The 18,013-nt window shown below is 42.4% G+C and overlaps 1 protein-coding gene across 3 annotated transcripts in view; it reads right to left on the bottom strand.

Moving 5' to 3' along the window:
- The window catches only part of PPP2R5C (protein phosphatase 2 regulatory subunit B'gamma), a 117,674-nt gene that overhangs the window by 89,144 nt on the left and 10,517 nt on the right, over nt 1-18,013 (bottom strand). For 2 of the 3 annotated variants that reach the window (XM_007455628.1, XM_007455627.1), the window contains exon 1: nt 4,326-4,419. The exons of the other annotated variant lie outside the window; for it this stretch is intronic. In XM_007455628.1, coding sequence (XP_007455690.1) covers nt 4,326-4,419 — 94 coding nt within the window. Of the gene's footprint in view, nt 1-4,325; nt 4,420-18,013 lie in introns of those variants that run through there. 3 annotated transcript variants of the gene reach the window in all.

Below are 18,013 nucleotides of genomic sequence, written 5' to 3' on the forward strand. Positions count from 1 at the left end.
ACCGCCTGGCCAGGAATGCTGGGAGGAACAAGTCGGGCAGTGTTCACAAAAGTGCATCACATCTGGCAGGTCGCCATCGCATAGGAGGAGACCCACCTTGCAGTGCTACCTGATGTATGGAAACGGAGTAGGGTATACCCCAAACCCCTGTGCCTTCAAAGACACGGTCCTTTCCCAGATTCAAAAACACACGCCCGTTTCTTGACTACTAACCTTGCTTCTTTACTTTTGTCTCATTCTTCCACACAATTAACATCTTTTAATGAAAACATTCTAGGAGTTTAGCTTTTGCTGCAAGGCAGGAGTCATGATCAGTTCAGGGAAGACTAATTAACAAAAGTTGTACGGGCTTTAACACAGACATGCACCCCCCAGAGAGTTATGTTACTCTGGTTTCCTTCCTCACTGGCAGGAATGACAAGAGAAAACAACCTCACAAAGGCTCATTCCAGGTCGCTTTAAAGGTGTACTTCTAAAAAGCCACCTCATAGACAGTGACAGCTACACAACACACAGATGTTAGTGAAGTAAACACCTTCAGCTGGGCTGATACACTATTCGGAGAGAAAGAATCACTGGTTTGATCTCTTGAGGGGTCTTTGTTTTTGGTCGTCAATGACATTTTTCCTTCCTAGTTCTGGGAATGAGGACAGTGCTAGGCATCCATCCTCACAACATTCACTGACTTTAATCACGCAGGAGTGTCCCACACCTGGGAACCCACGTGCACGTGCACAGGTGTGCTTAGCAGCGCTGGCTAAGTCATCAGACGAGCTGCAGCGGGAAAGGAAGCCTTCGGGTTTGACACCCTACACTGCCCCCTGCTCGTTCTTTTCTAAATTTTTTTGGAAAGGTAAAGACGTTCATTGAATTGGTGACTCAGGAATACTTGTGAGAAAACAAACTCTTCTATAATCAGACTTCCATCCCCCAGGAAAAATGGGTTTACACAGAGAATAATTTGCTCTCCAGCTCCCCACCAGGCCGAGGTTACTCCTCAGTCTTTCAGAGACAGGACTCATCAACCGACTACAAGATTGGAGCAGTTAACAACTTTCTTGAGGCCAGAATAAAAGCCAGCTGGCATAGGATGGAGGTCGCTCTCTTCCTCTCTGGCCATTAACATCTTTTTTGGCTTGGCTATTCTTGCCTTAAACCTGGCTCTGGAAGTGAAATATATTTTACTATACTTAACAGGCAATTAAAATTCAAGGAACAGTCTAGAACAGAGGTGGGCAAACTATGTCCCACGGGCCAAATCCGGCCAGCCACCTGTTTTTGTAAATAAAGCTTTACTCGAACACAGTCATGCCTATCTATGGCTGCTTTCTCAGCCAAAAAGATTTACTTTCCAGCCTTTTCTGAAAAAGTCTCTCGATCCCAGTCTAGAACTGTGCTGTCCAATACAGCAGCCACTAGACACATGTCTATTTAAATTTAAAATAACTAAAATGAAATAAAATTAAAAGTTCAGTTTCTCAGTTGCAGTAGCCACATTTTAAGGGCTCAACAGTCACATGTGACCAGGGGCCACCACAGTGGACAGCACAGAGAACATTCCCACCATCGCAGACAGTTCTCTCGGACAGCCCTGGAAGTACAGGATTTAAGTCATCAAGCTAAATTTACAGCCATCAAGTTCCTCCAGGTGACGCCTTCTCCTTCTACAGACAGAAAAGTTTAGACTTTTCAGCAACATGTTCCTGTCACACTTGGACTTTTTAGGATATGCTAATTCACTATATTAACTGCAAACTCTAGACTATGTAATAGGAGATAAATATCAAATCAACTGGGACTACTAATCAGTTTAGTGATCGTATTGATTGATTTGTTTACTTGACTGCCCCACCACCCAGGGGACTGTAAACTCTGAAAGCTGGGCCACAGTGCTTGCTTCATATTCCGAATTAGGAACCTGCTTGGCACGTGGTGGTAGCGACTTGACAAATATTTGTAAAATGAATGAAGAAATGAACCCTAGGCACAAAAAACTGTCATATACCAGAGGCCACTGAAACGGATGGATGTTGATAAGACATTGGGGAAAAACCTGCTACTATAATCCTGTGGCAAAAGGTTCTACAAACAGCCAAAATTTCTATTTTTAAAATAAAACAAACAAAAAAATTTTTTTTTTAAAGATTCCAAACAAAACAAAACAACTGCCTTGCTTTGGATTCTGGCCCTACCACTTATAGGTTGAGTGACCTTGGGCTGGTTATTTTACCTCCGTGCGGAAGATCTTTCTTCGCTAAATGCACCCTGAGACAGTGATAAGCCTCAGTGTTGCCCCCTCCCCTTCCCAGCATCATGATTACATCAGCCCCTGCTCTCTCTCCTAGCACCTGCCCAGAGTCAGCTCTTCCTGTGCCCCTCCTGCACCAGGGCCCCTGTGTGGGTCTCCCACTAAAGCATCCACTCCTCTGGGGTGGGGACCCTCAGCACTGGACATACAGAGGAGATGCCATAGTGGATATTAAATTGATCAAGACTCTAAAAGCCAATATAAACAAAATAAATTTTGCTAAACCACACATTAACATGCTTGCTCTAAAAAGTCCTTATGAGTAAATCAAGCGTTCAAGTTTTAGCTAGTTCACTGTTTGACCCAGAAGTTAGTTTTAGGCCCTAAAGGTTACCCCTTCTTAAAATCTCAAGTCTCTTTTAGGTTAATACACTTCACTACTTTTTCCCTTCACAATCAGACAGCAACCAACCACTCAACCAACAGCAAAAAAATTCAAACTGGTCACAGTAAAGTCTTGGAATTAAAAACAACAACAACAACAATGTGGTATAAGATATAAAATCAAACAATTCCATTTCAGAATAAAGTCATAGTTCAAAAAATGACTAGTACATTAAGTGTTTAATGAAATCAGAAAACTAAAACTAAAACAATCTGTTATTTATAAGAAGATACCTTAAAAGTATCAAAATACACATTTTATATGCTGTAAAATTTTCTTTTTGCTAGTCAGTCACCATTTAAGAACTTAAATCGAAACACAATTACATTTTGTTTTTGCCCATTTGGCTCCTGCAACTAAAATACCTGAGTGCCATCTGTGGTCAATATTTGCTCTTTCCTGGGTGCACTACAAAACAATGTGACCTACAGGTTGGTCATTGTGGACGTTAATTTCCACCAGCTTCTTTCAAGAGGGTTTGGAGAGAAAAGCAACACCCATTTTATTCCAACAGACTGGGTATTCATGTGGTTTTATCTCCTTTATCTGCAAACACCCTAGGATCTGAAAAATCTTGTCTGGTATTTTAGTCATACAGACTATTAGTCACCTAGAGATCCTGCCCCCACCCTTCCTTGACATGGGTCCTTAAAGGAGATTCTGACAGAACTGTTCTGTTAGGGACAGAGCTGTGATATTGTATAAATTTTAAAGTGATATGATGAAGCTTAACATTCATTTTCTACTTCACCCAATTACGAACAAAAAATTTGTATAACAAATACTTTTAAATGCTAAGAAAAAGTATATGATTATCCTGATAACTATATTTTAATATAATTATTAATTACTATGCTAATTGTGTTTTAAGCTAAATTCTGAACTCCAATTCTGTATAAACTACAAGTGGCAAACTGTAATTATTAAAAGTGATCTATACACTCATCGAAAACTTGTTGCCATTTAAAATTTTAAAGGCAAATGTCAATACAAAGCCTATTTAAGTGCAAAGTATCTCCTACTATTCAATAAAAACGCTAACAGCTCAGAAATTATGACCCACGATGGATTCCAATATTTCAAAGCACGAGTCTATTTATTTCTCTTTTAGGCTCCAGGGCAAGAACGAAAACAATCCTTTTAAAGAAGTTCTTTTCTAATCATTTCTGCATATTTTCTGACTGCAATTCATCGTTAATTCAGAGGTGTGTCCCGGTGAAACCTTCGGGGTGTTAAACAACACAGATGTCACAGAAACTCTGCGCACGGACAACTTGGCCAGGCGTGCCGCCCGCCGCTCCTTCCTACCCCCCGCCCAATGCCTTCCCCGGGCAGTGACTTCACATCCTTTGACATCAGCACGGCTCTGAAAGGGGGATGGGAGAGCGAGCAGAAAGCAGAAAAACCAGCTTTGAACTATGCATGCAAGGCCTCTCTCAAGACTCAAATTCTGTAAGTAGTTCGTAAAATGCCAAATTGCAGTGACACACCCAGCCTCCTCTGGTTAGGTCTGCCGCAAAACGGGGTGAATTCTGCTAGAAAGGACTTCCTGCTTTTCTTATCTGAAGCACAATAGCCATTTATTAACTAACCACAGAAGGTTCCGTTTCAGTGAAACACACAATAACTTACCTCGAATATGGAGAAGGGCCACGGGCTGGAAAGGCCCATTGGAGTTGGCCGCATCCACCACCATCCTGCTGCCCGCTTTATTACATGTCAACATCTAGACTTCAGCGGGAAAGGCAATGTACTCCTTAAGGCAAGAAACCAGCCTCCATTTTAGTTTAAAAAAAAAAGACAAACTGAAGCTCTCTGCAGCTGGAGGGAACTGGCTGGTTCGTGATGTCAGCAGGCACGGGGCTCGCTGATTGGCCGGGAGCTGCAACTTAAAATGACACTAAAAAAACTGCAAATGGAAAGAGCATTCTGTTTGGCTGTCAGTGTGCATGAAAAGCCTGGACATTTTTTGGCTTTCTGCAGTCTTCATTTCTCAATAACTTTTAGGCAAAGATCCCATTTCTTAAGGGGCAGGACTGAGGCCACAACCCTGGCCAGACTATAAACATGATTCTGAGAGAGCTACCAAAAAAAAAAAAAAAAGTGTGCATGTGTGTCTACATGAACTTTAAATTTTAGCATTTCTCTAAGTGGTACCCCAAGTTCACTGGTACCTTATACCCACCTGGCCACCTCCTATTTTCTATTCTAATTACTTTAAATATCTGTATCATATTTAGCATTTTGGCAACCTAGTTTTTTTTTTTTTTTTTTAAAGCAAATTGTCTATCCAAATATTACACAATCCCAATTCATCAGTTTGGACTCTTGTTCAGCCTTTCCTACTACCAAGTTATGAATTAATAATCTTCAAACCCTGGTTTTTCTCGGGATCTAATTTTTTTATTGGAAAAATTCAGTTAAAAAATTATATGAGAAATGAAAGCGTCTTTAAATTTAATAGGTAGAAAGTGCTGTAAGTTAAAGTTGTTTATACCACCTGGCTGTGAAAGTTAAAGCCATAAAATAGAATGCAAGTGTTTATTTTTGTACCTTAAGGATGTCAACATACCACTTTCATTTAATTTTTTACGTTTTGTTTAAATTAAGTTTTTTTAATTAAAAAAAGATATTTCACTTTTTTTTAAATGGGGCTATAGTATGAAAAGCCAGTACTCAGATCTTACTTTCCTATCTTCAAAAACGGTTAATGTGAAAAGCTGAAGAAGGGCATCATTTCTGAATTGGAGTCTCCTGGCCCGGTGGGGGGGGGGGGGTGCCATTACTAGCTCCAAATGGAAATGAATAAGCTAGGAGAAAAACCTCTTTGCCAGGCAGAACTGAAAAAAATTACTCACTCCTTCACACACACACAACTAAGTTTGTCCAAACCATGTCTTCTCTTTCTATAAATTCTCACACAACGCCCCCCGCCCCCACCCCCCGCCCCTTTCCCAGCTTGTGAACAAGAACCAAAAAGCCCTTTGGTTTCTAAACATAATTCACAACAGTAAGAAACACCTGAAATGGACTGGGGTTAGCAGTACATCTGTGGGCTGGCACTCAACAGATTTCAATGAGCAAATGAACTGCTACAATCGTTTGGGGGGTGCTTATTAAGTTCCCCTACATTAGTAAGAAGGTAGATTTTACTATGTGTTTCGATAGCCATTAAGAAAATAAATGAAAGCAAACCAAATCCTACCCCTGCCCCCCTCTGCAGAGCTGAAGGAAGCTGCTGGATTCCAAACCTGGCCATGAATTAAATTATAACAAGCAATGGGGAGTGGGTGTCATGTGATGGGCCTCCCACCTGCCTGACTCCTCTGCTGTCTGAACAGCCTGTGTTCCGAGTCAGGTATTGTGAATTGAGATTCTGGCTGCTGACCCTCTGGGTGCATCAGATGCGCAAGGATGGCTCTCCCAGAACTATCACCTCCTCACCCAGGAAGTGGTGCCCGATGAACTCAGCATTAAGGATTGAGGCTTGCAGGGGGCTTTGTGAGGGGTCAGGAAGCAGATGCTTACTGCAGATCTTACTTTAAAAAGAGAGGGACCTGTTCTCAAGCAGTTTAATACTTCATATGAGATGAGATGGGGAAATGTGCCTGTCCTAAGATTGTGCTGTTGAGTGGAATGCAGAAATAACACAGAAAGACTCCTAGACTCTGTATAAAATATACAGGTTAAAGTCAAAGAAAAAGTGAAGACACTTGTTGATGTATTTTCCCTAATGATCTCAGATCAAAGGATCTCAACTTTATTAGTGATTTTTTCCCCCATGCTGTTGTGAAGCCTTATGCATATAAAGTAGTTCTTTAAAGGACTCAAAGTCTGTGATCTGGAAATCACTGATGAAACATACTCTAAAATATAAGCAAACAAGCAGATAAATAATATGGAGGAAAAAAAAAAGGCTTGAACAAATAAAGATAAGGTGTGTTTCGGGACTGGAAGCTTACATACTATAAATAAGCTGATGTTAATACTTCCCCAAATTGATTTATAGTTTTAAAGCAATTCCATTCAAAATTCAGAGGAGTCTTCTTATTTTTCTGGGTATCTGACAAAATAATTCTCAAGTTCACTTGGAAAAATTAAAAGCATGAAGAATGAGAACACTTCTCATGAGAAAGGCTGGTCCTACCAACTATAAAGCTTATGAACTAAGGACAGTGTGATGTGGGCTTAAGAGACAGGTCTTGGAACAGACAGCAACAGCTCCCAAAACAGTGAGTGTAGTTGTACAAATGTAATATTCGGATAAGGAAGGAAGCTCAAATCCACGGAAAGGGGAGGATTATTCAGACAACTGGTTGGCTACATGTGGGCAGAAGTCAATTTAAGTCTTACCAAAATAAAATCTGAGACGGGTTAAATAAAAAAAAAAAACACAGTTAAATTTTTAAAAAGTCAAATCATACCCCCCACAAATCCCCACAGCTTTGAGAAGAAAAGGGAAGTGAGTATATCAATTCTCAAGCCAGAAAAGGATGATTAAAAAACACTGGACAAACCATGAGGGGATATTCCTCACATTAAAAAATTTACAAATTTCTGTATGTTCCCTCCAAAAATCAAAAGGAAGTATAAATGCTATAATTACAAGAGTTTAATAATATACTGCGACTAATTAGAAAAACACTGAGACCTCAGTGTTCAAATGATTCAGTTTACAAAAGAACTATAACTGCTCAATAATTATATGAAAAAAGTATTTCTTCACCTATCAAATCAGCAATAATTTAAAAAATTATAATTAATACTGGTAAAGGCATGTTGTAACCTTGCCAATAAATCTATAAATTATTCTGATCCTTTTGGAAAATAATTTGGCAATATGTAAAGATCCTTTGTTTATGTAATTTAACTTTTGGGAGTCCATTCCAAAAATGTAGTAGCCATGAGTGAGCATCACATTTTAAAAAATATTTATTTAAAAAACTGTGCCGAGACTTCCCTGCTGGCGCAGTGGTTAAGAATCCGCCTGCCAACGCAGGGGACACGGGTTCGAGCCCTTGTCTGGGAAGATCCCACATACCGCAGAGCAACTAAGCCCGTGTGCCACAACTACTGAGCCTGTGCTCTAGAGCCGGCGAGCCACAACTACTGAGCCTGCGTGCCACAACTACTGAGCCCGTGCGCCTAGAGCCCCTGCTCCACAACAAGAGAAGCCACTGCAATGAGAAGCCTGCGCACCGCAACGAAGAGTAGCCCCCGCTCGCTGCAAGTAGAGAAAGCCCACGCACAGCAATGAAGACATAAACGCAGCCAAAAATAAATAAATAAATTAAAAAAAAAACAAACTGTGCTGAAGTATACATAAAATAAAATTTACCATCTTAATCATTTTTAAGTGTACAGCTCTAAGTGGCATAAGTACATTCACATTGTTGTGCTACCATAACCACCATCCATCCTCAGAACTCGTTTCATCTTGCCAAACAGGCAATCTGTCCCTATTAAACACTTCCTCCCCATCCTCTTCCTCTCAGCCCCTGGCCACCACCGTTCTACTTTCTGTCTCTATGAATGTGACTACTCTGGGTACCTGATATAAATGGAATCATGCAGTTTTTGTCCTTCCGTGACTGAATTACTTCACTCAGCGTAAGTGTCCTTAAGGTTCAGCCATGTAGTAGCATGTGTCAGAATTTCTTCCCTTTTTAAGACTGGATAATATTCTATTATAGGGGTATACCACATTTTGTTCTATCCATGCCTTGATAGACACTTGGGCTATTTCTGCCTTTTGGCTATTGTGAATAATGCTGCTGTGATATGAATATATAAATATCTATTTAAGTCTCTGCTTCCAATTCTTTTGGGTATATTCCCAAAAGTGCAAAGTATGGTAACTCTATTTTTAGTGTTTTGAGGAACTGCCATGCTGTTTTCCATAGTGGCAGCATCATTTTACATTCCCACCAGCAGTGCACAAGGGTTCCAATTTCTCCATATCCTCACCAACACTTGCTATTTTTTTTTGATGGTAGCCATCCTCGTGGGTGTTAAATGGTATCTCACTGCAGTTTTGATTGGCATTTTCCTAATGATTAGTGATGTTAATCATGTTTTCATGTGCTTACTGTCCATTTGTATATCTTCTTTGGAGAAACGTCTATTCAAGTCCTTGCACGTTTTTTTTTTTTTTTTTGGCTGCGTTGAGTCTTCGTTGCTGCACGCGGGCTTTCTCTAGTTGCGGCGAGCAGGGGCTACTCTTCATTGCGGTGCACGGGCTTCTCATTGCGGTAGCTTCTCTTGTTGTGGAGCACGGGCTCTAGGCGCGTGGGCTTCAGCAGTTGCAGCACGCGGGCTCAGGAGTTGTGGTTCATGGGCTTAGTTGCTCTGTGGCATGTGGGATCTTCCCGGACCAAGGATCAAATCCGTGTCCCCTGCACTGGCAGGCGGATTATTATTATTTTTAATTAATTAATTAATTTTTGGCTGCGTTGGGTCTTCATTGCTGCCTGCAGGCTTTCTCTAGTTGCGGCGAGCAGGGGCGTTGAGGTGCGCCGGCTTCTTACTGTGGTGGCTTCTCTTGCTGCGGAGCACAGGCTCTAGGCACGCGGGCTCGGTAGTTGCAGCTTGCAGGCTCTAGAGTGCAGGCTCAGTAGTTGTGGCGCACGGGCTTAGTTGCTCCGCGGCATGTGGGATCTTCCCGGACCAGGGCTCAAACCCGTGTCCCCTGCATTGGCAGGTGGATTTGGCAGGCGGATTCTTAAACACTGCGCCACCAGGGAAGTCCCCCCTTTGCACATTTTTTTAAACGGCTTGTTTTCTTGTTGAGCTGTAGGAGTCCTTTATAAATTCTGGACGTTAATCCCTTATCAGATAGATGATCTCCGAATAGTTCTTCCCATTTTGTGGGTTGCCTTTTCACTTTGTTGATTGTGTCCCTTGCTGCACAGAAGTTTTAAATTTTGATGTGGTCGAATTTATCTACTTTTGCTTTTCGTACCTGTGCTTTGGTGTCATAGCTAAAAAATCATTGATAAATCTAACATCATGAAGCTTTTCCTCTATGTTTTCCTATAAGGTCTTTGATCCACTTTGAGTTAATTTTTGTGTTTGGTGTAAAATGAGGGTCCAAGTTCATTCTTTTGCATGTGGATATCCACTTTTTCCAGCGCCATTTGTTGAACAGACTGTCCTTTTCCCAGAGTGGGTGGCACCCTTGTTGAAAACCATTTGACCATATCTGTGACGGTTTATTTCTTGGCTCTCTTCTACTCTGTTGGTGTATGTGTTTGTCTTTACGCCAGTACCACACTGATTCGATTACTGCAGCTTTGCAGTAAGTTTTGAAATCAGGAAATGTAAGAATTTTGTTCTTCATTTCCAAGATTGCTTTGGTTATCCAGGGTCCCTGGAGATTCCATGTGAATTTTAGGATGAATTTTTCTATCTCTGGAAAAAAACACTGTTAGGATTTTGACAGAGACTGTATGAATCTGAAGATCTCTTTGGGCAGTACTGACGTTTTAACGATATTAAGTCTTCCAATCCATGAACACACATTGGCGTTCCATTTACTGGTGTCTTCTTTAATGTCTTTCAGCAATGTTTTGTAGTTTTCAGCATACAAGTCTTTCACCTCCTATGTTAATTCTAAGTAGTTTATTCTTTTTGAGAGCATCACATTTTTATTTATGATTCTAAAATACCAGAAACAACCTTAATGTCAAAGGGATTATCCCATACAGTGAAATATTACACATCCATCAAAAATATTTATGAATTTGTAAAGTAAAAATATACGTGAGAAGGGCAGTATATAATTTTTCAGAAATAGTATGATCATAAAAAGGAATACTCTCAAAATATCAACAGTAGTCACCGTTGAGTGTTATGGTTATGGGTAGTTCTTCTTTCTGGAACTTCTCTATATTGTTCAGTATTGCTAAAATAAGCACACAATACTTTGATGAAAATTAAAAGTAACAATTTTAGAAAAGACATGTAGATTAAGTTACAGCAGAGAGAATCCCTTAGTGAATGCTGCCTCTCAGGCACAGGCTAAGAACAGAGAAACGGCTGTGATGGGAACCCAGGAAATATGATGCAAAAGATTTATGGTGATGCATAAATGAGATCAAGTATGTAAAAACACACAAACCAAAATTAGCCTAAACTAGGCATGACAAACTGAACCAACAAATTACAGGATGTTGACTCCCCGTCTTGAAGAATCCATTACGGACTCCTTAAATTTTTACTGCAAGTTTGCACTGAATCAATAGGCTCATCTAAGCTCTCGAGGTTCAATTAGCCGCCAGAGTACTTTCCTCACGGATGAAACAAGGACTCAGCAAACACACTGGAGGAGGCTCACGTGCAGCCCCATCATTGGCTTGGGCATAAGTCTTAACTGCCTACTCAGGGAGAGGCCGCCCGCCCTCAAGAACTCCAGGCTGGTTCTTCTTTCCTCACCTGTAAAGGGGCTGTCTGTGATCACCCCACCTCCAGGGCTTTTAGAAGGCACAAATGTCACCGATGGAGTGTGGAGCTCAGGAGGGTGCAGCTGCCACTGAAGGAGGATCCCACTGCACGTCGCTCCAGCCATTATAGGGAAGGTGCTGGAAGCAGTGGACACTGTAGCACTTGAAGAGCAGGGTCTCGACCCTGGGGCTGCAGTGTGAGGGTGCCGCAGAGCCACTGACGGGGTCTCTGCTTGGACTAACCCCTCTGGGAAGTCTTCCTCTCCCCTCTCTGGGCCACAGGTCTCTTCCCCGTCAGCCTCAGGACAGTGCCTGGCACACAGCAGGCGTTCCATCAAACTGACTGAATGAAGGGCCAAATCAAGCAGTAACACCCAATTCTGATCCTGCAAAACTCCCTCACCACTCTTTATACCTCGTCCCCGTAGCGCCTAACCAAGAGGGGTACGCCATCTAACCACCTGGAGAATGACACATCCCAGCCCCTGCATGCAGAGCCCCCATCCAGGCTCCCACCACACCCTCCACTGCTGTCTGTGCCCAGCCCTCATGCCCCCCATGGCACCCTCCAGCCACGCTTCTGGACTCTCCCATGACAACCTTCCTGCTGCTCTGAAGGGCTTGAGCTAACTCGGAGGAAAGGCACCGTTCTGGGCTCAGTGCAGAGCTCCTTCCAGAACCGAAAGTGGGCAGACAGACCACAGCTCTCAGTGCGTCCACCCGCCAAGGACGCAAACACAAGCATCTCTGTACTGCACAAAGATGAAGGTTGAAAAGGAGTTATTCTTTATTCTCTGCTTCCTCTGTCACTTTATTTGGGTTTTTATTTAAAAACAAACTGCCATTTGTAGGTAGCATTTTTGAATAAAACTTTCACGTTTTCATTTCTAAATTCAGCTGAACGTTTTAATTTTCACCTCCCCGGGCAATTTCACGGGCAAATTAAGTTGCTCATATTTTAGTGAAGAAGGTTTACAGTTTCTTTCATTAAGAGAAGGTTGTGTCTTGGGGTCTTCCCCGGTGGCGCAGTGGTTGGGAGTCCGCCTGCCGATGCAGGGGACGCGGGTTCGTGCCCCGGTCCGGGAGGGTCCCACGTGCCGCGGAGCGGCTGGGCCCGTGAGCCATGGCCGCTGAGCCTGCGCGTCCGGAGCCTGTGCTCCGCAACGGGAGAGGCCGCGGCAGTGAGAGGCCCGCGTATCGCAAACAAACAGACAAACAAACAAACAAAAGAAGGTTGTGTCTTGAGCCCAGCGAGTTGTGGTGTCACAACTGCAAGGCACTGACACTGCTGGCAGAGCAGACACTTAACCGCAAACTACACGGACATGGGTGATGTACGTTTTGTCGGGTAGGATATCTAACCTAAAAAATTTGGCTTCGCTTACAGTTTAAAATAGACTTCTTCCTTAGGCAGATCAAAGATACCTAGCATTCAGCTGCGTTCAAAGGTTGCCAGGGCACTTCTGCTTGCCAACAGCAAGGTCAAAGGGACAGGCGCCTGCTGCCCTGTTGATCGGAGCGAGTCCTGCGAGTGGTTTAAAAGGGTGGACAAGCTTATCCCAGGAAAGGCCAGCGGAGGCGAGCGGAGTAGACGGTGTAAAATCTGCCCCGAGTGCGCTGTTGGGAGACCTTTGCTTATTTTTGTTCTTGCCACAGTTAGGCTGGAAAACCTTTAAAGCCAAAGCAAGTCCTCACCCGCTTCCTTGTTCTGAGAAGGTAGGAAACCCACACAAAGTACACAGAGCACACGTGACACGCCAAAGTGCTTTCGTGTTGACTATTAGCAACAAACCTCACTTCACAAAGAAGAACCTGAGGCGCAGGGAGCCGTGAGCCTGGGAGGGGTTCCAGCCCCATAACAGTTCTGAGAAAATGGAAGGATGTGGGAAGGACAGGCAGACAGGCCCAGAGGGCTTTTCATTCCTTCAGCAAACCTGTGTCTCGGGGATCCATGGCAGATGCTAGACTGGGCACCAGAACTGCCTCTGCCCTCAGTGACACTTTAGACAGAGCAGCATGTGGTGTGTTCTGCAACCCCAGTGTCCATCACGATGAACAGATAAAAGGTGCTCCATCCACACGATGGAATGTTATGCAGCCTTAAAAATTAGGAAGAAAATTCTGTATGATTCCACTCATAGGAGGTCCCTAGAGGAATCAAAGTCACAGAGACAGGAAGTAGAATGGTAGGTGCCAGGGGCTGGGGGAGGGGAAGAGGGAGGTATTAACGGGCATAGAGCTTTTGTTGGGGACGATGAATAGACAGTGGTGATGGGCACACTGAATGTGAATCTATTTTAATGCCACTGAATTGTACACTTGCGAATGGTTAAAGTGATAAATGTTATGCTATGTATATTTTACCACAATTTAGGAAAAAAGATAAGGCAGGCTTGCTTTTTTTTTTTTTTTTTTTTTTTTTGCGGTACGCGGGCCTCTCACTGCTGTGGCCTCTCCCGTTGTGGAGCAGAGGCTCCAGACACGCAGGCTCAGCGGCCATGGCTCACGGGCCCAGCCGCTCTGCGGCATGTGGGATCTTCCCGGACTGGGGCATGAACCCGTGTCCCCTGCATCGGCAGGCAGACTCTCAACCACTGCGCCACCAGGGAAGCCCGATAAGGCAGGCTTGAGCCAGGGTGGCTCAGGAAACACTGGAGGAGGCAGAGCCAGCAGGGCGTGGGAGAAACCCAGGCCTGGAAGGCCTGTACGGTGGGCGAGGGCACACAAGCAAAGTGTGTGCGTCTGTGTGTGATGTAAGGTGCCGGGAGAATTCCAGGTGAGGTCTGGGGAAGGCCTGAGCTAGACATTAAATGTAAGATTACAGCTGCCAGTTGAAACCAACTCCCTGGGTTCTTCCCAGAAGGGGCTTGCAGGGTATGACAGGCAGAGGCTTGAGACCGACTCTGGAGTAAAAGCCACGTCTGTGGCCTGACGAGAGTGGACAGGAGGGCACCCTAGGGCCAGGCTGTGGCTCGAGGCTGGGCTCAGGCTGACATGAGACCAGCTCTCAGATGTTCACAAGAGCAGCATCCATGGCACCTCTGCTCCCCAGCTACCGCCAGAACAAGGGTCTGGGTCTGGGTCTGGGTCTGTGGCCTCCCTAAGAGCAAGGGCCACCTCTGGTCACTGTCACTGTCCTGACTACCTCCCCATGCTCCAGACAACCCAGGTGGTCAGTAAATATCTGCTGTGAACTGGCACCTGCCTCACCAAGATGAAAGTTTCCTTCCATTATTGTGGGCAGTCAAGAGAAGACACAGAATCAAACATGTGGCAGAAACAAGACTGATGAAAGCTGAGTTTCTGAACCCATGAGAATTAGAACAGGCACTATGGTAACTTCTCACATTCCATTTTTATTCTTCAATTAATGAGCAAGAGGTAAAGTTCCTCTAAACAGATACTAATTCATTTTTAAGCAGTAAAAAATGATCACTTGTATGGCGAGACTTTCAATTGTATCAGAAAATAAACTGCTTTGAATGAGGCTGAAGTATTTGTATTTTCACAAAAGGAGGGCAAGACACATAAATTTTTAACTGCCATTCAAAAGCCAATTTTTAAAAATTCAGTTAAGTTCTCCGAACAATAATGTAACAACTTCTTTCCCAAATGGCCTAACACTTAGCAATTCTAAATTTCTGCCCCAGGGTCTCCAGTTAACGTTAGGCCCTAGTTGTTTCATTGTAACTTTGACTTCTCCCTAGGCCTTTCTTTCCTAAAACAAGGAGAATGGCTTCAAGAAACAAAGTTCATGTTTCATTAGTCACCTAAAAAAACTGGTCTCTTCATTTAACACTTCTACCTTCCAGACCGAAAATATTAAAAGAAAGGACTAACTCAGAGAAATCTTTGAACGAACAGGGCCTGAAGACTACATTCAGCCTCAACGTTAAAAAAATAAAAACAGGAAATACTATTTTCCACTTAACGAATGACTTAAGCATTTAAATGGCCTCAGTACTAGAAAGGTGCAATGGGACAGACAGGCACCTCCTGCGCCCTGGGCGGAAGTGTTCATGGGGCAACTTCTCTGGACAGCACCTCTAAAGGGTTCTTGAAAACGCGTGGCCTTTGATCAGTACTTCCCTTCCTTGATTCCAGCTTAAGGAAAGGTTCAAAAGTGTGAACAACAAAAGATTTACATTAAAGTACGGTTTACAGCAGCTGAAAACCATGGGAATAATAAACGGTGTTTACATCATGCTCCTATTTCCATTAAAGCACTAGACACCACTTGATAATCCTTGCCTGAGTCAATGGTTTCTCTAGAGATTTCAACGTTTAATCTGGCATTCTTCTAAAAGCAGAGCTATTTCTTGCCAAATAGAGCTATTGGTTATCTTGACATACAGCTCCTACTGGAAAGTGAGGGTAAGCTTAATTCTTTGCCTTTCAGTTACAAGTTTCCCTCAAATGGTGAAAACTAAATGTTTTTTTGGCTTTCTCTTTTTTGAATATCATTATGTGTTTCATTGATGTCAGTGTGTTTTAATCTACTAAAATCATACTTTCTTCTCTTTTTTTTAAGATTTTATTTATTTATTTATTTATTTATGGCTGCGTTGGGCCTTCATTGCTGCACGTGGGCTTTCCCTAGTTGTGGCGAACGGGGGCTTCTCATTGAGGTGGCATCTCTTGTTGCGGAGCATGGGCTCTAGGTACAGGGGCTTCAGTAGTTGTGGCACGCAGGCTCAGTAGTTGTGCCATGCAGGCTCAGTAGTTGTGGGTCACGGGCTCTAGAGTGCAGGCTCAGTAGTTGTGGTGCATGGGCTTAGTTGCTCTGCAGCACGCGGGATCTTCCTGGACCAGGGCTTGAACCCATGTCCCCTACATCGGCAGGTGGGGTCTTAACCACTGCGCCACCACGGAAGCCCCCATACTCTTTTTTATGTTCAGATGCATGATTTTAACCATTGTGTGATATTTGGACTAGCTGCTGTGTATTTTTTGGCATGGCCTCACTTATTTTTGTTTCCTTGATTTCTGACACAGTAAGATGTCCCCCCAGGCTTGTTTGTACCTTCCCTGACCCAGACCTGGAATCAGCCATTTTTCAACGAACCCTGATTCCTTTCAGTGGGGAATGATATTAGAGACCAAAATCAGGGTACTAGTCGGTGCTCATTGCTACTGGACTGCTGTTGCTTTTAGGTACTTTCAGTGGAGGGAGCTAGAACATAAACATATATTCTAGAATATATATATATATATATATATATTTTTTTAGTTGTGCATTCATAACATTGTAGTATTTTCACTTGTTTCTTGAATTTTCATAGTTTTATCTCTTATCTTACACTGAAAATCTTTATTTCTAATTTCATTGACGTAATTATTGCTATATCATATTAAAATGATTGACAACAATAATGATATTATCACAAACAGTAGGAACTTTGAATTGGCTCATTTCATTGCAAAAAAAAAAGCTGTTGGTATATATTTGTTGTGATTCCATTAAATTTTTAAAATGTCCAGAGAGGACTGGCATCTTTAGGATGTTCAAATCCCCTTTCTAAGAGTGTAGTGTGTAGTTGTTCAAGGCCACTTTCATTTCCTTTAGGGGTGTTTTTAAGTTTCCCTCATGTGGGTTTTGCACATTTCTTAGCAAGTGTGTGCCCAGATATTTCATTATTGGTGCTATTATTGTAAATGGGATCTCCTCTTCCATTATGTCTTCTAAATAATTGTTAATTGTTTATTTGGAGGTTGTTGATTTCTGCATCTTGCTTTCACCTCCTGCTTCCTTCCTGAATTATCTTATAGTTTGCACTAGTTTTTCAGCTGATTTTTTTGGATGTTTTCAGGTATCTAATGAGATCTGCATGTAAAAGTAATCTCACCTCTTTGTTTCTAAATCTTATATCTTTAGTGTCTTTCTCCTGAGTTGACTGAAAGCATTAATGGAAATAGGATTTCCATTGGTCGATGGGGAACAGACACTGGCAGAGTGCCAAAATATACCTTGTAGATTATCACTAGTACTTCTGAATTGCAAAGGGAAATACTGTACAATGGAGAGATCAATCGGTCACCACCTTACTATAATACAGTGGTAAAATCTAGCATCACTTTTGCCAGTCACCAGATAGTATGCATCTCTCACAATAAACAAACTATCTCCTGAGTTACACAGCATCACCCCTGATATATTCTATCCACAAAAGGTTTCCATTTTCAGGAACTATAGGAAATAAGGAGGATACTTTACAGGACAATCATCTTGGCTAATTTAACAAGTCATAAACTAGTGCTGCGGTTTATGGCACTCTCAGGCTAGTAGTGACCCCAGGTGTCTGGCAGAAGCAAAAACAAATCCCTGCTGAAGAAGACACTTTTATCCTAGGTTTCAATTTATTTCAAACATTTGAGTACAGTGACCAGCATACACTAAAAAGTAGTCAGGTACACAGGAAATAAGACATCATGAGCAAAATGTGACAAGGACTTCAGATGTTGATAATATCTCACACAGACTATAAAGCAGCTGTGCTGACTAAAAGAAATGACAAATTTGATGGTTTCTGCAAGGCAATAGGAAAATATTTTTAAAAAGTCACACAGCAGATTAAAAATAGAACTTCCATAAATGAAAAAAGAATATCTGAAATTTAAACCTTTGTGGCTGTATTTTATATGCCATTTTTCTAGTAACTTATTTTTACTCTATTTTATGAAAGTACTAGTCCGTGGTGGGTTGAAAATTAAAAAGAAAACTCGTCCTTCACCATGGATAACGTGAAACTCTGATCAAGAATACAGCACGTGTAGTGAGGTGGATGGACCTAGAGTCTGTCATACAGAGTGAAGTAAGTCAGAAAGAGAAAAACAAATACTGTATGCTAACGCATATATATGGAATCTAAAACAACAGCA

Source organism: Lipotes vexillifer, unplaced genomic scaffold, assembly GCF_000442215.2.
Source record: "Lipotes vexillifer unplaced genomic scaffold, Lipotes_vexillifer_v1.1 scaffold584, whole genome shotgun sequence".
In the NCBI taxonomy this organism is placed as follows: Eukaryota; Metazoa; Chordata; class Mammalia; order Artiodactyla; family Lipotidae; genus Lipotes; species Lipotes vexillifer.